General features: G+C 41.7%; 1 protein-coding gene across 4 annotated transcripts in view; it reads right to left on the bottom strand.

Moving 5' to 3' along the window:
• PTPRG (protein tyrosine phosphatase receptor type G) overlaps positions 1-21,743 on the bottom strand; it is a 712,847-nt gene that overhangs the window by 26,884 nt on the left and 664,220 nt on the right. For all 4 annotated transcript variants that reach the window (XM_078442875.2, XM_078442876.2, XM_060631468.3 and 1 more), the window contains 8 exons: positions 18,418-18,509; positions 10,896-10,992; positions 6,307-6,389; positions 5,984-6,118; positions 4,845-4,979; positions 2,677-2,849; positions 743-878; positions 22-168 (listed from right to left, as the gene is read on the bottom strand). In XM_078442875.2, the coding sequence (XP_078299001.1) occupies positions 22-168; positions 743-878; positions 2,677-2,849; positions 4,845-4,979; positions 5,984-6,118; positions 6,307-6,389; positions 10,896-10,992; positions 18,418-18,509 (998 nt within the window). The remainder of the gene's footprint in view (positions 1-21; positions 169-742; positions 879-2,676; positions 2,850-4,844; positions 4,980-5,983; positions 6,119-6,306; positions 6,390-10,895; positions 10,993-18,417; positions 18,510-21,743) is intronic.

Raw genomic sequence — 21,743 nt, 5'->3', positions numbered from 1 at the left:
GAAATTTATTCGGAACACTACCTTGAATTGTTTTTCCAGCCGCGTCTTTCCTCCTACTCCTGGTATGAGGATGCTGTTAACATAGCTATGCAGCTGATTTGAAGATACTTCAGTCTCCTTTCCTAGAATGGCTTCCAACAAGGCATCGTGGATGAAAATGTACTGCTCCTGTAAGGGACAGTATATGTCATCACTGAGAAGAGCTGGTAAGGGGTAGCCGCCTCGATCCGTCAGGCAATCGACCTGAGAGCAACTCTTCTAACAGGGACCTCCCTATAAATTCCTCCTGCACTTACCGCTAGGTGGCCTGCTCCATTTCTTACTGGTTTATCCCTTATTATTTATTTTAGGGTCAAGACTGTGTTTTCCATACTAGGCCCAAAACAGTAGGTTCAAGGGAGCATGCAATGGAGAAATGTGTTTAATGATCACCTTTTAGAACCATTCTACTTCTCACGCCAGACTGCATGTTTAGTTCCCCACCACATCAAACACAGCACTAGATACAGCTGTGTCTGCTTCCTGAGTGCTGGTGTAGTTCCTGAGAAATCCACACGTGAGCTCCACCCAGAAATGGGAAACTGAGCCAATGAGTAGTATCATGGTCAGGACATCTTCCAATACAAACCTGTAAATGCCTTCAAGCCCCACGAGAGGAATTTGCCTCCTTGGAATCTAAATTTAACTTTCAGTTACGGCATGTGCTAGAAATCTCATGAGAGCACCTGAAGGTGCCCCTTACCTCAGTCTGGACGAGGTAGTTACGCTGTGTCCTGATATGCTTCAGGAATCCAAGGACGTTAACTGTGCTTTTGTCTTTTATCTGTTGCAGCATGCTGTCTATTACAATGTAGGTGCCTGTCCTGCCCACACCAGCGCTAGAAGAAATGAGGACACCCAACTAGGACGGTCATTCGTTAACGGTAACCTGGAAAAGTTACCATCTAAATATTGAGTGAGCGGAGAAATAACCTTGCCGTTTAGATAACCTAGTAGAGTCGACACAAGTTATTCGTTGTGGACAGCATCCAAAAACTACATTAGGACATTTCCCACCTCAGGAGTCTTGATGGGGAGAAGAGACAGCCTTTATAAAAAGGTTGCATTATGTATTTGCTTTCTCAGCCTCACTTGCAGCTCAAGCAAAGGATGTTCAGTCGGGGATCTGCGAGGGACAGAGAGTGGCCCCTCTCGGCAGAGCTGTCCCCACACCAGAACTGTGTCTGCTGAGGCCCTAGGTAGGGAGTATGTCCTTGGTATCTAAGTTCACGCCTGCTCTTCCAACTCCCCGTAATTCTGGAAGCACCCATTATCTTCTCATTTTTTTAATGTTCACTTATTTTTGATGAAGAGAGCACAAGTCGGGGAGGGGCACAGAGAGAGGGAGACACAGAACCCACAGCAGGCTTCAGGCTGGGAACTGTCAGCACAGAGCCCGAACTCACAAACCATGAGATCGTGATCTGAGCTTGAAGGTCAGACACTCAACCCACTGAGCCACCCAGGCGCCCCACCCACTATCCTTTCATTAAGCCCCCTTTCTGCACACCTCCCTAGTCTGCGCAGTATTAGAAAGTTCCTACCTAAAGGGGTGCCTTCCTTTATTTACCCAGGTCTAGAATCAGAATGGCACACCTGGAAAATGTGGCCTCTTCCTAATTGTTATTAGAAAAACAACACTAAGGAGGATCACAGTTCTGATTAACAAGCTGCTTCTGTCAGAACCGCCTCTCCCCGCCCCCGCTGTGGGTTCCCCGTCTCCCACAACTCCACTGATACCCGAGCTCTTTGACAGACTTTCGTCCGTTTTAGTGATTCCTCAATGGGTTAAGTGAAAAATGTAGTTTTCACGGGGCTTTAAACAGGAGATGGGTTCCAACATCTGCAAAGGACTTGCTTTGTGAGCGCATGTAATTAACAACAGCCCAGAAGAAATGCTTAGCTGCATGGCATTTTCTAACTCGCAGAATAAGCAGCAACTATTTGAATACCAAAGATAAAAAGTGAAAAAATATTTTCGCTGCTCGGGGTGCCTGGGTGGCTCAGTCGGTTGTTTTGACTCAGGTCGTGGCCTCATGGTTCATGAGTTCAAGCCCCAAGTCGGGCTTCATTCTGGCAGCACAAAGCCTGGTTGGGATTCTGTCTCTCCCTTTCTCTCTGCCCTTCCTCTGGTTGTGCTCTCTTTCTCTCTCAAAATAAGTAAATAAACATTTAAAAAAAAAAAAAAAAAGCCTTTTTACTATCACAATACATTTTATTATTTAGAGGAACCCTACAGAAAAGCCATATACAAAATCTCAAACTCTCTAGTGTAGAAAGCCCTGGACTTGTGTTTAAGGTCAGATTTTTATTAATAGGAGCAGCTTAAAGATTCCCTATAAACAATGGGGATTTTATTAATCGTAGATGTTATAAAACTGGAGATTCATTCTCTAAGAGCACATTTTGTTTTAACCTCAGAAATAGCACATGATTTCTGAACATGTGGAGAATATATAGTGATTTTTATATAACTGTAACAGGTTGTACTGGTCCCGGGTGACAGAGCAAGACTCCGTTTCTGAAGCAACAAAGCAGGGCCCCAGTAGTCCATGCCCGTGAGGTCCACATTTCCCTACTTTGCCCACTTCCAATGTCGAATCCCAGGCACAAGAAAGAGAAAGATGTTGGCCCCACCTGCAGTGCACCAGCACAGGGCCCATTTCCGGCGTGCGGGCTGCTGAGGACCTCCTCACAAAGGTCAAGACCGGGAGGGCGTACTCAGGAACTCCCATGTCAGGCCACTGTGTGTAGTGATACTGGATCACTACCCTTTCATTTTGACGACCCTTGGGGTTTCCCTTCTGACCCTATGAGAAAGGTGGAAAAAAAAAAGAGGTCTTTAAGCAGGCGGTAGGCATTCTGGTATAAGGAAATAACGTAAGGATATAGGAAACAGGACCTTCCATTTCATTTGCCTTAACTACTGTTCCTGAACGAGGTACTTTCCTCTTGGTGGCTGTCTCAGGCCACAAATGGAGCTACCACCTAGCTGGATGGCAAGTATCAGACCTCTCCGGGGGGAGAGTATGGCTTAAGACTGTACCAGGTACGAACACTCGACACTAGTTTTTTGGATTTAGAACCATCTCAAACACTGTAATTTGCCTACAGGGCCTCCATTTCCTGACTTCCTGCCCCAACTCCGGAAGGCTTTGGTCCTTTGCTTTCATCTGACAGTGGGCCCAGATTCCCATCCTTTCTCCGCTGTCCAGGTTGAACCTTCAGGAACCTAAGTGCTGGTCCTTGCTTTACGTTCTTCACCAGCTGTGGGGAAGATCCTAAGTGCCAAATGATGGTCAATCTCCAGAGTCAAAGCAATAATAAATTTATCTGTCACTTTCATAAATGAATTTTTCAGAGTTTTCCTTTAAGTGGCTCAGCTTTTTAAACTATGTTTTGTTTTCATTTTAACTACTTGGATGAAAAATTTCCCCAAATGGGTAACTAGCTGTTATATGTTTTTTTCTTACCACAAATACCTCTCTGAAAAGTTCACTTTTTTTTTTTTTTTTTTGAATGACTCGGGGTCATTACTCAACGCTGGAGCATGTTAGGTGTTCGGCCCTGTACTACCAAGGCCTGATGACTTTCATTTCTGAAATCCTCTGTTAACTCTCATTTTCCTATTTCTTTCTTACTTTTAGTTACTACTTTTTCCTTTTGCACAAGACACCTAACATTCCCATTTGACTTCCTCCTCCCTCTAAAGCTGCTTCCAAAATAAGAATAAGTGGGCGATGCTTAAATACCTGAAGGGTTCCCATGGGCTTTTTACAAATGGGCTTTGTAACAGCTCTATCAGAACACAGATAAATACAATGCTACTTGATTATTATATGCTTCTGCCATTCTGGGAAAAAACTACATGTACAAAGGACTGTTAACCTTGGAGCACAGATAGGTTTCAGAGCCAATGGCATTGTATATAAAAGTTTGAATAAAGGTGAATTCTTCTGGGGGCAGGAAGGCTGGAGTTTTAACACCTTCTCAAAGATGTCCAAGACTAAAAACAACAACAACAAAACACCACATTATACCCATTGCTACAAACAACAGCCGTTCCTAAGTCTCTGTAGAGCGACTGTACATTTTCTTAATGAACATCTACCTAGAGTTCCTAGTAATGTTGCAGTGGTCTAGGAGTCTTGGTGCAACAGCAGCTTTTGAACAAGAGATAACTTGAAAGCATTTTCCACAGGGTGTGAATCTCAGGATGTTAACAGTTACACAGACAAGGGTTGTATTAAGGCACTTTAGGAAGCACTAGGCAAAACAAAGTTGAAGAGGTTTCTTCACTAGCACTTTGGTCACTTGCGTGCCCTGTTCATTTCTAACGGAGAATATTTATTACCTAGCATTCATTTTCCATACCTATTAAACAGCAGAATCTGATTTTTGCAAGCATCTTGCAGGGTTAGCATTCCTTGGAGCACACTTTGGGAAATAATGCTTTAAAACTGTCAGAAAATTGCTATTAAAAAGCTCAGTCAACAAGCAGATGCTGCTATAGTTGCTGGTCACCAAAACCGAAGAGGACCTTTTTAAAAAAAACAAAACAAAACAAAAAGCGAAGCCTTCACTGGGAGATTACAGCATTTAATCAGGCCAGTTCAATTCTATTATGTGCTTTGCCAGTATCTTTCACAGCATACATTGATGTCAATCAAACGAGTTGTGAAAAAACGTTTTTTAGAAATACTTTTTTAAAGCCAAGTTGGTTATGAGAATTGGCCTTGGTTGTGCCGTTTTTCGTACAAGTTTAAAGAGAGATGCCCTGGCAGCCCACCCGATTCCTTCAGTACCTTCTTCACTTTTGTATTTCTGACTGAAAAACGACGCACAGTGTAGCAGGCGTGTACTTTTGTGCTCTTCAGTGTGACAATAATGTTTCCGTACTCCTCACTATTCTCTGTTGGCCAATACTGATCGCATTTTCGCTGCAAAAAGGAAAAAGTTGTTAACTGCAACTGCAATTTATGCCACGGTTGTACTGTCGATGAAGTGATTTCGTAAGTCTTTAAAACCAGTACTCTGGCCACGTAGTTGACTGAGAAAGGAACGTACGGGCCCAATGGCTTATAGGTAGACATACCTCTGAAGTGGTTAATCGTGGGACAAGTGTGGGCAAGATCCTTTGAGAAATGGGTCTAGTATTCGTGACCGTCTTTCAACACACAGTGCCCTTTAAAGAGGGCCAAAGAAAGAAACCTGTATTTGGCCAGTAAGAAATAGGGCTGGCTACATTATAAAGGAGTTTACTTATCGTTTAGGAGTCTGGGCTGCATTCAGAGTTGCAAGAGAGTCTTGTAACATTGCAAATCTTCATTTCACAACTTGGGTCACCAAAGGTGAAACGGGGACTCCACAGTCAAAGTGAAGTTGAAGCGACTCTACCTAATGAACTTGAGGCTTAGCCTTTATTCCAGCCTACATTACCATCATGTAATGTAAGCTCATGATCTAATAACTCAAATATTCGTCATCTTAAAAAAAGGTTCTCTCAATGCTAGGGTGTTTCAGCAGTGCTGCTGTCCCCTGCCTGAACTATCGGTAGTTCCCCCACTACACTGGGTTTCCTCCAGCTTCTCTGTGTTCCCTGGGCTTAGAAGGTCCTTCCCTAACTCCTTCTCGTCCCTCACTGTTCACATCTCACCGCAAACAAGAGCTCCTTTACAAAAATCTCAGCCCCAGAGGATGTATTCATCCATTCTGCAGCATCCCCATTATAACGTTCTGTTCATTCCTACTGCCACATTTAATTCACTCTTGTAAGTGCTGAGCTCTTTCCCACCAGACTACAAGCAAGGTACGGGCAGAGAGGATGCCTTTCATCGCCTTAACTCTTTATACCTGGTCAAGCTCCTACCCTACGGCAGGTACTCCATAAATAGGTTTTGAATGAAGGTACATGATTTAAGATATTAAGCCAAGAGGCTCTTACTCTTCCTTTTTCCACAAGGTTCGTAATCATGATAATGATTCCAGTGTTTTGTTCCCAAATCATCCTCCAGAAATCTTCAAATGTAGACTTTAAAGGTCCCTGGGTGGCGATATAGGCTTTCGCTTTGTTGTAGCCCTTCAAAGATGACACAGCACAAAGTAAGATGCAAGGGTACCACACACCAGTTAATAATTCAAGTGCCTTCCAGATTGAATAGGCTGTGTTTTAGTAAAAGCTCTGTGCAGTATTAAAACACGTTCAACAGTCTCTGTGGCAACTCTTCAATTATCAGAAGCAGGTTTATAAAAACATTTCTGACTTACATCGACATAGTTTGCATTAATGTAGTCGCTGTGCTTAGAGTCTTTTCCTGGTAAAGGTCTTAACTTCACCCTACTGTGATCATCTACAGAGGACAAAAGAAAAAAGAAAAAAAAAAAGCAAAAACAAAATGTGTAATTCAAAAACTACCAGCATTCTAAAGCAGAGAACAAGGCAAACAGGCAGTGCGGCATCTCCCAGAGTGCCCCCAGAGAACTCTGGCCAGAACAACAAGTAAAACTTCAAAGATACAGCGTTGAAACCCATCTTAAAACACAGGGACATTTCTACCTCATGCTCTGACCTGTGAGTGCCCAAGAAATGTAAACTGGAGTCCTTATTAGTTCGTGTAAAATGATTTCAAGTTGTAACCCTCCAAAATTTCCTTGTCCTGTATTTTAAAACTGAGGCTTTTGACTATCCATTGCCCTCTTTTCCAGTGATACAAATATAAAAAGGCATATTTTTCTATTAGGTCCAGAACATCAAATATCTATTTTCAGGAGATTCCTCTGCTAAATTCAGAGTCCCTGTCACCCCAACAGAACCTAAGTAACTGAGGGAACCCAGAGCTATTCCTAAAAGTAATCTCATTGCAGCAATCTGGCCAGCAATCAGATTTTAGGAACCACTTAACTTCAGTTTATGAACACAAAACAGGGGAATGGGTTATATGCCTCTTGTTACCTAGCAAAGTATAGCTTGAATTTTTAGGACAGCCAATGAAATGAAGCGAAGGTCATAATTGTATCTTCCCTAGCTAGGAACAGAATGGGCAAAAGTAAGTTTACATTTCTGGTTATAGTCATAATCATAAAAGGCTATTCCAAAAACAAGTCCAATGAGTGGTTTAGTTAGCCTAGACATTAATGACCTCAGACTATATATCAAGCACTTTTTGAAAGCACTCTCCATCCTTGGAATGGTGAATTGTTTCAGTTGTTCTGACAGAGGCTGAGAGTACATTTGATAGGCACGGGGGCTGCCTGATAGAAACAGGCTCCAAATGAAAATTTTCCCCCAAGTTATCTGGACACCTACGGCTATGTCCTAGCTCGGTACCACTATATTGTATATTTTTCAGACTGACAAGAACACGTATTCTAAGTTGCAAAATTCATATTTAATCTGAAAGGCAATAGCCTTGGGAAAATAGAGGAGTATAGGAGGGGGTATGGTAGCATCCATATATACCTAAGAGTTGTAACGGCTCTGTGAGAGAAGCCTTTTCCTACATTGTGTTTCTGGCACATTAAGTTTAGCTGTTTCATGACATTTCTGTCCCATTTTTTGCCACGCTAAATTAGCCCTTAATATAGGGGTATACCAAGATGATGGGTATTTATGTGCCCGGAATCTGACAAAATGTCATGAACATCAGAACCCAACTTTCTGAACCTATGGAAATAAAACTGTATCTAATGTGAATTTGTGAAAACGAAACCACAAATGAACTGGTCAAAGTACAACCACATCAAAGCACAGGTGGTAAACTTTCCAGGAAATAGCATGACCCTTGGGCATACCACCCAGAAGCTGCTGTGATTTCCTCCCTCTTTTCTGCCACATGCTTGTAGCCAAGAACTGAGGTCACCAGAAGTAAGGACTGTCAAGATGGAGAGAATGAAATGTGTGGACGTACTCAAGACACATATGTGTCTATATCCCTGCCTGACTTTCATGGTTAGAAATAAAGTATATTGATTGACAAATCCTTACAATCTCAGCAAAATGAGCCTTTACTGGGTTGGCCAACAAATACTGTCAAGAGTCCATCCATTCAAAGAAGGGAGAGAAAAGCACAGTTTGATTCTTCTTCCTTGTTGTCCTGTTTACCTCATTCTCCCACATAAGTGAAACCAGTACTCTGATTCAAAAATGACTTGTGGTTCTTTAAAAACTTTATCTAGAGTTAGAAGTGGAACTGTAATAGTAAATGCTAAGATCTTGTATATAAAAATTCTAAGGAGTCCACAAAGGAGAACTATTAGGATAAATGAATTCAGCAAAGATTGTGGGATACATGAGCAATATTTTAAAAAGATTATATTTCTATACATGAGCATTGCAAGGTCTCAAAATTAAGTAAACAATCCCATTTGCCATAGCATCAAAAAGAATACTTAAATGAATTTAACAAAAGAAGCACAACAAAAGGAAAACTATAAATGTAAAACACTGAAAAGAGTAAAAGATATAAATACATGGAAAGACATCCCATCTTCATGGATGGAAGACAATGTTAAGATTAATCCACAGATTCAATGCAATCCCTACCAAAATCCCAGCTACACCTTTTGCAGTAATATAAAAGTCGATCCCAAAATTGATATGGAAACACATGGGACCCAGAAAAACTAAAACAATCTTGAAGAAGAACAAAGTTGGAGCATTCACCATTTCCAGATTCAAAATCGACTACAAAGCTATAGTCTGCAATCAAGACAAATTGATACTGGCCTGAGGATAGAGCTATCAATGGAAAAGAAGTGACAGTCTAGAAATAAACTCCTACATTTATGGTCAGCTGATTTTCAATAGGGGCACTAAGACAATTCAATCTGCAAAGCGTGCTAGGACAACCAGCTATCAACATGCGGAAGAATAAACTTGGACCCTGCCTCGTATCATATGTAAAAGTCATTTGGATAAAAGACCTAAATGTAAGCTAAAGCCATAGAACACTTTGATAAAAACACAGGTGTAAATCTTCATGATCTTGGCTTAGGCTGTGGTTTCATACATAGAACACCAAAAACACAGGCAACAAAAGAAAAATAGTATTTCACCAGAATTAAAATAATTTTTGCTTCAAAGGACACCAGCAAGAAAGTGTAAAGACAATGCACGGAATGGGAGAAAATATCTGCATACTATTTATCTATACAATGGACTTGTATCCAGGATCAGCTGCAAAAAGACAAGTAATCCTATTTAAAAAATGTGCAAAGGATCTGAAAAGATATTTCCTCAAAGAAGATACACAGGTGGCCAATACATGAAAAGTTGCTCAACATTAGTCATCATTAGGGATTATGTATATATTTTGTAATACATATATATATATATACACACACACACACACACACACATATATACATATATAACATATATATGTAGCCAGTGTTGATGAGATTATGGACAATGGAACTCTCATATATTCCTGGTGGGAATGTAAAATGGTATAGCCACTTTGGAAGATAGTATGGCAGTTCTTCAAAATGTTAAACATAGAGTTACCATATGACCTAGCTATTCTACTCCTAAGTATACATCCAAGAGAATTGAAAATATATGTCTGCACAAATGTTCATAGCAGCATTATTCATAATAGCCAAAAAGTAGAAACAACCCAAGTGTCCATCAAATGACAAATGAATAAACACAATGTGGCATATCCATACCACAGAGTATTTTCCAGCCATGGAAAGGAATGAAGTGCCGATAGAAGCTACGAGATGGATGAATCTTGAAAACGTCATGCTAAGTGGAAGAAACCAGACACAAAAGGCCACAGAGCCTAGGATTCCATTTACATCCAATGCCTGGAATTGGCAAATACACAGAAACAGAAAGTAGGTGTTTTTCTAGGGGTTGGGGGAAAGGAGGAGTTGGGAATGACTGCTAATGGGTATGGGGTTTCTTGCTGGGGTGCTGAAAGTGTTCTAACATTAGTGGTGATGACTGTACAACTGTGAATATACTAAAAACCACAGAAATTCAGTTTATATTTAAATTCCCATTTAAATATGAGTTAACTTTAAATGGGTGAATTTCATATGGTATGTGATTTTTATCTCGCTAAAGCATTATAAAAAGCTTTATCTACAGTAGTGTTCAAATTTAAATGGTTCAATTTAATGCACTATAAAAGCCTATGGAATGTGTTCCTTACCATAGTGTATGTTAGCCATAAACATGCGTGTCCCTGACCTTAATAGCGAAGCATGTATTATTATCTGCCAGTGACCCAAACCCCACTGTCTATGAGAAGTAGCATTAGAGCCACAGAAGTAGCCTGTGCTCCTAGCGTATTCCATAAGGCTCTGTAAGACGGATGTTTGTTTGTGTCCCTAACCACCAGAGTACTCCTGACCTTGGAAATACGGTATAGAGAACTGAGCACATGGGCCACAAGGAATGGTGACTCTATCACTTGCAGTGTAGACCAACTACCTAGTCTTAGACAACTTTGACGTTCACTTATGTGATTCAATTTTCAGTATTCCTATTTGTATTTAAAACCCTGGCTCTCGCCACTTAAAAGCAATGTCAGGATAGCCACAGGACATTCAAACTTTGGTTCCCAGCATCGGGTGTGCAATCACTTCATGTGAGAACAGTGAGGCAAGGAACATTTTTTTCAATCACCTTACTCACAAGCTGAGATCTGCCGGCTTAAGGAAAGACTCGGGGCAGTCAATGTCCCCACTTCTTCCTAGACACTGTTGAAGATGGGCTAATGAGAGGTTAACTTGCGAGTGTAATTCTCTCTTGGCATCCTGATTCTGATTGCTTGGCTTTAGGCTTCTACCCAGCATGAAGATTTAATTTCCTCACAGCTGAAGATAGTTTCAAGTTTATTACTTACATGCTAAAATGTTGATGTATCTGTTTTTGTGCTTGTTATCTGGATGATTGGAATGTTCTGCAGTGATGTTCATATCGGCCGTACAGCGTTGGACTTCCTAGTGAAAAAAAACATCAAGATTTCAAAGATTTTAGATGCACTTTAGATGTCTAGCAAGGGTATAGGAAGAAAAGAACTATATACCCCAAAGCATGAAGTATTTACTCACTCCCTAGGATAGCCGCCATTACCTCCCCAAACTCAGCTTCAGAAATAATTGATGTATTCATAACAAACGTACGAAGGATGTGAAGAAGATAAAAGGATTTCATGTTTTACTAATTCATCAATCATCTACTTCATTCCAAACTGGTGACCTAGGCATGGGGGATTACAAAACACGATCTCTTCTTGAGTATGTCCCAGTCTGATGGGGGAGGAACACACACAAACGGATAAAGACAGTCCAATGTGATTCACAGAAAAGAGGCCTGAAGATACTGTTGCAGGAGCACGAAGAAAGGCTCCTGGCAGATCATTTACCTCAGTCTTAGAGGATGAACAGCAATTTCCCAGTCAGAGGTACAATCTCCACCATCATTTGCAAAATGCTTACAGGCCACATAGCTTGTTTTATAACTGCCTGAGTGCAAATTGATTATATTCCGTCATGAAGTGACACTATTTATATTAGCCTGGTGACCTGTCCTTATGTGGCTCAAATAGATCCAGATTTGCTGAATTATTTGTGAACTCTTAGTTTCATTTACATTATCCTTCTTTACAAAAGCAACAGTGGAAGAGGCACCTCTTCAGGACCTTAGCCACGTATGGTAAACATCATCCATTAGCCTCCTGCACGATGGCTGTAAAGTCAACATTTTCTACACTGTACGGTTCAAACCCAAGAAAGTACTGGGGCTAACTAATAAGGGAAGTCATTAGCAGCGCACAGCTGTTGCAGAGAGCAGGAGCAAGTGACAGAAAATTATCAGGAGAAATGTTTTACACGTGACAGATGTAACAGAGTTTAGGAGCGTGCAGACTTTTTTTTTTTTTCCATGAAGGAGATGCATAGCAATTATCGATGTTTTCCATAGCATTTACATGAGGCATAATGAAAACAAGGAACTGGCTGTCTTTTAGACTCACAAAGTACTTCCCAGTGAGGAGTCCTTCTCTTCTTTCCAAGGAGAAACTAACTCACTCTAATCCAAGAATTTAAAGTCTAAAAACAGTGGGGTCATTATCTATTCAAAGAGACCATACTCATGAACTCCTGATTCTTGGCAGATGGACATTCAATTTTTTTTTTTTTTTTAATTGTAGACCTGCCCTGTTGTCCATTAAAAGAAAAAGAAAAGAAAAAAAAAAAAAAAAAAAAAAGCCCAGAGGCACTAATGCCACACGCTTCTCTGGGGAAAGTGTGTTTGTTTCACAGCAGTTCTTACCCTTTCCTTACTCTTCCTAAACGTGATAAACTCCGCTATTTTCTATTCTAAAATGGTGTATGACCTGTGGTTTGGCAAATGCTGGTTTAAAGGGACTTCAGGCTTTGGTACTTTTCTCTAAAATGAGAAAAAGTATAGGCCCAAATTGATGAGTCTGATATCTTAAACATCTACAAACACTTAAGCAGTGCTACCCATACTCAAAGTATTGGGGATACTGGCCGCTTAGAATTGCCCTGAAAGCCTGAGGTCTATTCTTCCATAGTTCCAGGGACAGAATACCTTTGAAGATGGACTTATATTCTGGAAGACATTAGTTCAATCTATACAGAAATCCCTGAAATAAGTTGACATCCCTGTTTCTGGGTTTTGAAGGTCATACTTTTGGCACTGGCTGGGTTGCTAAAACATCTTGTGATAAGAGATTACAGCATTAATTCACTTTGAGATTCACTCGGTTTATTGCTTTTTGTCTCTCAGCATGTGGATCTGACCACCCTAGTGTGGGCCTCTATTATAATATAATGCAATTGACCACGACTGCTTGGAAGCATCTGTCTGCACTGTTTAAAGCAGTCATTCGATGTAGCCAATGAAACTCTCTGTTATCTAAAACCCCTGGTCTGATCCATTGCCTCTATTTCACTTTTCCAATTATGTGAATGACAGAAAACAAAGAATAGTCATAAATAATGTTAAATCTGATTTTATTAGAACCCGAGGGGTGTGCCTAAGGCCTTCTGATTTTGTCTTGTGGATAATAACGCCATCTGTAATTCCTTGCAGAACTGTGTGGCTCATTTAGATGCTGATACTATGATCTGATCCTGGAGTGGCTTTTCCCCATCAGAACTGGAATTCCAAAGTTAATGTGATTTTAATAGGTGTTAAAACCCTTTGAAGAGACACTGGCTGACGGAGTGTGTATAGCAAAGTTACCTATTGGGCACTCTGATATATAGTTTTAAGATTTAAGCTTATTTGCATTTTCCTGTCCATGTAACAGAGCTGAAATTCTCAAAATGAATATTCTGAGTATCGACAGGCACACCACCACAGAAGAAAGCCGAGTAAAAACAAGAGACTTAAAAATAAAGTAAAACTGAAACAAAACGCCCCAAGTTGACATATCCAGAATTCTTGACAGACAGAACAGGGGAAATCTCCTGCTGCCTGGAGTCAGTGATGTGAGAAGCTACTGAAAAGGCACATGGAGACCTACTGCCCTACCATTCTATGGCTCAATTTGAAACTGACAAAATAAAAATACATCTGGAAATCTTCCAGATTATTCAGCTTCACAAAGAAAGCCAAGAAGAACACATTTTGGACCAGGTGACCAAGTGTGAGACCCAAGTATACAGAACATTCTTGGTGTGGGAGTTCAGACAGCCTACAGTTGTATTAGGGACAGGGGCCACGAAAGGCTGATTAGTTTAGGTCATTGCTACGGTCTGGTGCTTGCCTAGCGTCCAGCACAGAGCTGGCCCTCGTTGGATACCGGTGACATGCCATCTTCCTGCCTCTCAGGCTACAAACAGCTGCCATGCCAAATTTCTTCATGTGCTGCCTGGACTTTGTTATTCTCTTACTCGGAAATCTCCGGATATATCCCGGATTCCTTAGCCAGGCTTTCACGATCCCAGCCTAGATCTGCCACCTTCCACCAGCTCCCTTCTCCTTCCGGACAGTTTTACCTCTGTGCCCTTTGACAAGACCGTAGGATTTCCTGCTCTTTGCTTCACTGCCATCTGCCTTGGCAAGAATGCCTGTCCTGCTCACCCCTGGTCTGAATCCATCTGTCTTTATATACAGTGACTGCCTAACCCTTCCAGAAAAACCACTCATTTTTATCACAGCACCTATTATCCTGCAGCGGATCTATAAATAAAATGACCTTGTGCACACTATTTGTGAATTGGGCTAATTCCCTCTCTCCTCACCCTTCACAAAAACCTCAACGCAACTATGGTTTTCTTCTTGCTAAGGGTTTAGAAACGTTTTAAAGAACTTTCAGACCTTAAGTGGCATTCTGTCACGGGCTTCTGCCATTTTGCAGGCCGCAGCCTCATGGAGCATCTACCCCTCTATCTGGCGATGCCCTCTTACGTGTCACTGGCAACATCGGAACGCTGCATCTTACATAAAGTGATTGTGGCCACTGATCCCTCGGGTGCATGGGCTCAGGTGGACAAAGCTTTGTTCTCCTAATTTAAGATGAGCAACCCGCCCAAATTTAGCTCAGCTGGAGTTAATTGTAATAGAGGTAATTCCCCCAAAGGATCTTGTCAAGGGGTATCGGACCTCTGGCCTCATCTCTGCACTCAGCCTTTCACCTCGTGATGCTCCTGACCTCTGCCTATTAATTCTGTCGACCCACACAGCCTCAGAGCTCTCTCCGTTTGAAAGATAATGCTAGCACTGCGCCTTTGGAAGCCTCCTGGATTAGGACTGTGGAGGCCGGGGAAGAGTGAGGTTGAAGTCAACGCAGGTAGTCAAGGGAACAGAGGCATCGAACGCCATCCTGAGACAAGGATTGATGTTATTTCCAGTGACTGCAAAATCTGCTAGAGGTATAATGTTGCCAGCTTTTAGCAGTCTCCAAAATTTATCTGACAAGGACAAAATGCTTGCTGCATCACCTCTAGACAAAGACTCAAAATTACCGGGGAATCGTTTTTCTCATTCTCCTCCAAGCAGCAAAATTCTGAAAATATGACAGCTATTCACCATTTTTTTTTTTTTCATTTCCGTCCAAGATTTTTAAACAAGATGGGGCAAATAGAAATTCTGGTGAAATAATAAAAAAATTCATGGAAGCTTTTCTTCTTCTTTGCCCTCTTCCATCCAGAACTTTGTCAGTATTATTACTTATTTTGCTTTGCCCACCCTGGTCTCCACTGCCACCAGGAGGTGAAACTCCTAGAGGGCAAGGTCTCAAATTTACCTCTGTGCTTTATGTTATGCCCACAGAATAAAAGGTTCTCATGAATAACTGTCAGATGCATTGTTTGCTCTCTTAATAGCCACACATCAATTGTTAAGTGGTATTTATAATTTTCAGGTTAGTTCTTTGACTAACTTTAGGCCTCTATTCAGATGCTGTATAAAATTTTCTAAGTCAGATTCTCAGCTATCTGGTAGGCTCTGGACCATAAAAACCATGTAATGGGCTCCCAGTATTTTTAATGGGGGGGATTCCTTATTTTGGTGGTTTCCTCTCCTGCCTTCCCCCGCGCCCCCCCTTCTTTTTTCTGCCAGGACAATTGTTGGCTTATCAGCTGCATGATCAGTTTTAGACAGTCACTGGTAGTCTTGATTTTTTCTCCTTCTGACTCCAGGTCACCATAGGATACTACTTAATGAGAGTCTGGAGAGCATTGAGGTAAAACATGTGGGCTTGAGTCACAAATCCTGGTCCTAAAACCTAACTTCTGCCATTTCACATCTGAGCCACTCAAAGCCTCAGTTTTCCTATGGGTAAAGTGTCCTCATTTGTAAAATGGGCAGTTCTGAGAAACGAGTGAAATAATCCAAGTGCAGTGCTAAGAAAATGCCGGCCACCGTTATTCCACTTAAAAAGATGTGGAAATCTGGGGTTGACTTTTTTAGTCTCCTATCATAATGAGGGTGCTGTTTTGGCTTTTTAAAAAGATTTATTTTTAATGTTTACTCACCTTTGAGAGAGAGAGAAAGACAGAGCATGAGGGGGGAGGGGCGGAGAGAGAGGGAGACACAGAACCTGAAGCAGGCTCCAGGCTCCAAGCTGTCAGCACAGACCCGATGCAGGGCCTGAACTCATGAACTGTGAGATCATGACCTGAGCCGAAGTCAAGGCTTAACTGACTGACCCGCCCAGGTGCCCCAGGATTTTTTTTTTTTTTTTAAGTAATCTCTACACCCATTGTGCGGCTCAAACCTACAAGATCAAGAGTCATATACTCTCCACTGACAGAGCCAGCCAGGTGCCCCAGTTTTTTTTTTTTTTTTTTTTAATTGCACAAAATCTCTTTTCCTGACCTTCTTTTACAGTCTTTTACTCTCTCATTTGTAAAACAGCCTTAATAATTTCTTAAATAGCCTGTTACCAGTTGTCCTTTTTAGCAGAGCAGCCAAAAAGGACTACCACTGTTCTAAAATAGTTCAAAATCTCCCTCAATTAGAAGAGGACGGTAGATTAACAAGTTTTCCTGTCTCATTCCTCCCATTATGTCGCTGCCTTATTGTTCTTTTCAGAAGAAAGGATAATCTTCCTATTCTGAATAGCCCTGATTTTAAACCATTCAAACCAGGAGGGATTGTGAAGGGACAAGGGCAGAACAATGCCTCCCCTGTCCCTGCCCTTTTGGGCCCCTCCCTTAACTACCAGCTAATAAGATTTAAGCTATAAAGTTCAATACAGGAGACAAAAGCTTCCAGCCAGAGTGGATTTTTTTGTTTTGTTTTGTTTTGTTTTAGGACAGAAACAGGGTGCAGATGCCCAGAATTTGTTAACAGGCTTGACTGTGATACAGCAAAGCCCATTTTAAGTCAGATCAAGTTTATAGAGGTGTAGCTGATTATTTTGAATAATTAAATGGTGTCAAAACCAGCTGTGATGAATAGCACTGGGGGTCTCAAATCATAAATAATTGAGAAACTGGAGTTGCATTTGGTCATCCTGATCAAATTCTGTTCTCCAGAGGATAAATGTTTGTCCTGAATACCATCAACATTGTTAAATGCCTCAATATTCTTGCTCAGTCATCCAGCCAACAGTCAATTGAACTAAATCACTTCAACAGCACACACATTTGCTGTCCTCATGAATACAAAATGTTTGACTTTAAACCATGTTCTCTGGAGTTGAATAGGCACCTTTTTTGGTAAGCATCTAACAGCTGCATTAAATACTCGACATGTTTTTGTTTGTTCCATGATACACAGGACTTTGACGAATAAATCAGAGGGTCCCTTCTCTCTACTACCTTTGCTTCGGTTTTACTCAGAAAAACACAACACAACAAAACAAAAAAACCAAGAGAAATAGTTGTCAGTGTAACTGCCTTTATGATGGCCTCTGGGGACTCCAGCCTTGCACGGAGACAGGGGCTTTGGATCCTGTGTTTATTTCTCATTGTGCGTCCTTTCCATCACATCATTTAATCCCCATCACCCATTTTGGGAAAAGAGATGGGCCGTAAAGCATCATCATCATCGTTTCCATTTTAAAGGAAGAATGAGACAGAGAAAGGAACCGACTCACCCACAAAGCTAGAAGACAGCTGAGCTGCCACGAAAACTTGGCCCCCTTGGCACAACTCTTGCTGCCAGAGATGTGCCTTAGTTAAGCGCCTCGGTGAAGAAAAGGGCAGTCTGTTTAATAGCTCCTCATTGACGCCCTGTCACTGCTGAACTGGCACGGAACCCGGAGCTGGCAGGGCGGTGCGTGCTGCGCTCTACCTTGCTCCCCGCACAACAGTTCTTAAAATCCCAAGGGCTGCGTTAACCCGTGTCTTCTCTCCAAGGAGTGACAGTCGCGAGAACGACAACCATCAACCTTCGCACGGGCTTCGCGGTTCACCCGGCGCTTTCACAGATGTTCAGCATTCACCTCTTCCCACCGTGGGGCTGTCCGTGACGCGAGCGCCACTGTTAAAAGCGAGGGACCCAGGGAATCGGAGAGGAGGTGACTGGCCCAAGGATGAGGAAGCACCCTACCTACCGTGCACTCGGCCCCCTCAACACCTCACGCACCCAGAGACACGAACCCTACCCTCGGCGTGAGGACTACTGGCCCGCTCAGGATTAAGATGAAGACAGGACCGGGGGGCGCTTGCCTCCTCTCTACCCCCGAGTCCGCTCTTCGGTAGAAACGCACGTTCAGGACATGGGTGACCAACTCCCTCTCGCCTAATGTTTACTAGGATGAGAGTGCGTGTCACAGTTGTAAGCGTGACGCAGAAAAGCAGCAGCAGCAGCAGCAGAAAACCGGTCTCCACTTTTCCCACTATTGTTTTGTTATGCCAGAATGAACTCAGCTCGAGTTTCTAACAAGCCTCATACAGTAAGGGTTGGGTCTCCGGAAGTTACTTTTCAGTCTCGAAACCTACCTCAAAATCCTCGGAGAACCCATGCTGGTTATTAGAATACAGCTCACCGATGTGTTTAACAAACTGTTTGACAGGAATGGCTTCCATGTCATCTGTGGGGATAAAATGATATTCAGAGTCACACAGAATACACTTCAATAAAACAAGTAACATGGACAAGGGATTATTAAAGACAAACATTTGACTTTTGCAAAGAGTGCTGTAATTCGGTCACCTGAAGTAGAGGTCCTCAAGAAGAGTCTCAGGATGTATTTTACATTTCTATCTAATTATGGTTCTGAATGTCGAGAAGCAAGGTTAAATACAGGTTTGTTTCCTTTTCAAGTACGTAGGGAATTACTTTTTTTTTTTTTTTTTTTTTTTAATGTTTAAGGCAATTTACATAGTTAAATGACCACATCATACTCTCAACTGAAAGTCTGAACCTACCTAAGGTACCTCATTTGTCAAGAAATTTTATCACAACCTAAGATTTCTCAAAAATTGCTCTGCAGTGGGGTCCAGCTTGAACTTGGAGCATCTCTCAAGTCGAAGCAATCTTTATACACAATTACAGATCGATGCCATTGTACCAGCTGGCTTCGGGTACAATGCCATCTATGTTTAAATGTTCAAAATTTGAGTTCAAGACAGCTGTGTCTACACGATGCCAAATAATCAGTTTGACTGAATTAACTGGATTTTTTGGGTGTTGACAGACTAGGTAGAGATTCAGGAAGACTCCACTTTCCAATTTATTGCAACGTTGTCACTTCAGAGGGACGCTTTCGGTATATGAGCCCAAAGTGTGTTTTAAGCTGCTTTGTCCAGATCCAGCCTGATACTTGAGTACTGGCCGTAAAACTGCCACACCCCACTAACTGGAGCTCCCCAACCTCCTTCCCTCGACCCTCCCCCGCAAATATTTCCTTTTAAAAATACTCTGCTGAATTTGAGATAAACAACAGACATGACATTTACTTTATTCAGAGTGAAAGATCTTTGGCAAACGCACAAACATCTAAACTGCCACAGATGCTTTTCTTAGCAAAGGGTATGAAGATCTGTATGTGTAAATGAGGTCCTACTTTGGCAAGAATGTTATAGATCCAGGCCTGACAATCTGATTTCTCTTCATCTGGTGACAGTTAACATTGACTATGTCATTCCTTCTCTACTTTCTTTCGAGAGAGCAAAGCTCCAGGGTGGCTTTTTGCATCTATTGACATTTTCAAACTTGAATCATTCTTAAGTGGAAAATAGCATCTCTTATACTTTGTTTAAGGAAGGTGACTTATATGTTCATAATCCAAATTGCTTCGCATAGAAACGTTATTTATCAAATAGGTGGTGCTCTGTAAGCACAAATTCTTTCTGTGTGAACAATTAAAGACCTAATCATTTTAATAGGCCACCTTATGAAAAAAATTGCCAAGTTATTTACAAATATTTCAGGATTGAAGATGTTCATGAATATGCAATCATTTTGCACGCCCAAGAAATCTATAGCTCCCATAATGATGTAACCAGCATTAACAAAGTAAGCAGAGCCAAAACGTTTCTCCAGAATATCGAGCAGAATGCACAGTTCAAGAAAAATTTCCAAAATTATCTGACTGACTTCCCTTCAAATGTTTAGGAGTAAGCAAATTCTACAATTAAGATCAAGTGGCAGAGAAATTAAGCTGAGGCTGAAGGGTTAATATGTACAAAACTGGAGTCTCAAGAAGATTAATCCAAAGACACTCACCTTTGGAAAAGGGGCAAAATGAGCGACATGAGATACAACGTAACCCTGCGAACACTATAGAATGCAGCCTTCCAGTTTATTTAGAAACCCAAAGACACCCCTTTCCGAGGGGGACATCATTAACAGCACAATAGGCTGAGGGCAACATTTATCCCATGATAGCTTAGAATTTTAGAATTCCAATAAATTTACGGGGCACAGGGACTGTAGTTTAAAGAAAGAAAAAACAACAGGCCAGCTTTAGAGCTATTTTACTCTGCAGAGTCAAAAAACAAAAAAGGGCAAAACCCACGGCATTTCAAAGGCCAAAGCCCACCTCAAGTCATTAAAAAAAAAAAATGCTTTTAGGGTAACTATCATTTTTTTTTTCTTTTCTGCCAATTGCTCAGGTATAGTATTCAAGCTAATGCCATACGTGCTCAGAAATCAGTCTGCCTGCTATCCCCCGTGGCTAGATGCAGGAGAAATCCAGCAGAGCTCAGTATGATAATCATGGAAATATATGACTCACTAGTGTCTCCAATTAGCTTCTTCATCCAAGGAAGTGTAACCACACCCCTCTGCATTTCCAGGCACCACCAGTAACGTCATGAAACCACCAACAGGCACGCGCGTGCACACACACACCCACACACACACACTCAGCACTGACCACCACCAGCTACCCAGGTAACATGGTATTTGTCTTTCAATCAAGATAAATGAAGCTGAAGGGTCATAAATCTTTTTTTGTCAATATTACGGTGAATACAAGGCTATGACTAATTCAAAGTCCTAATAGTTTTCCTCTTAAATTTCTCTCAGCAAGAACCAGGTAATTAGAAAATTACCGTAACTAGCAGGAGGCCAAGCAATTAGGACAGCAGCATAGACCTGATCTCAGCTTTTATCTGGAAAAACCCTGTGTTGTTAGAGGTCATCCATATGAAAGATGCTTTTTCACCTAAGTATGTTCCGTTGCTGAACGCAGAGGACATTAGCAGCACTAACTATGGACGAGGCACTTTTCTATGCCCTTTAGGTGCATTAACATGTACTCAAGTCCTCTCAACAACCCTGGGAGATAGAGGCTATTTTCCTACCCATCTCACAGTTGGGAAAATAAGCTCAGAAAGATTAACTAAAAGCTGGACCATGGCAGGGGAAGCGGGTCGCGGATCCAAGGTCAAGAGAGAATGGCTGCTGTCTGTGTATATGGTCCGAGTGAATGGGAAACCACTGGAGGAGGCATTTCCTGAGCACCCAGGACTCAGCCGGACATTAGGGAGATGGTCTCTGCCCAAGGGCACATTTGTGTTGGAGAAGCAATGAACGTAAGCAGGTGAGGGGAAGAACAGCATGTAATTACATGGTGAAGACTCCAAGTGCCATAAAAGGGAGGGGTTTGATGACTCAGGCAAAAATAAATGTTACCGATGTAGTGCTGATAAAGAAAATAAAACTATGAGCTGGCATTAAAGGGAAGAGGTTTGACCTCCAGGTTAGATGGGAGATTGTTAGGATATATAATGAAACGGTCTCAAGATAGAGTGGGTATAATGAGAACAGAATCACCGTTTATTAAGCCCTAGACTGGTTACCAGGGACTGTGCTAAAT

Source organism: Panthera onca, chromosome A2, assembly GCF_046562875.1.
Source record: "Panthera onca isolate mPanOnc1 chromosome A2, mPanOnc1 haplotype 2, whole genome shotgun sequence".
Lineage (NCBI taxonomy): Eukaryota > Metazoa > Chordata > Mammalia > Carnivora > Felidae > Panthera > Panthera onca.
Note: the sequence above shows the minus strand (reverse complement) of the source record. Positions and strands in the feature narration are given on the sequence as shown.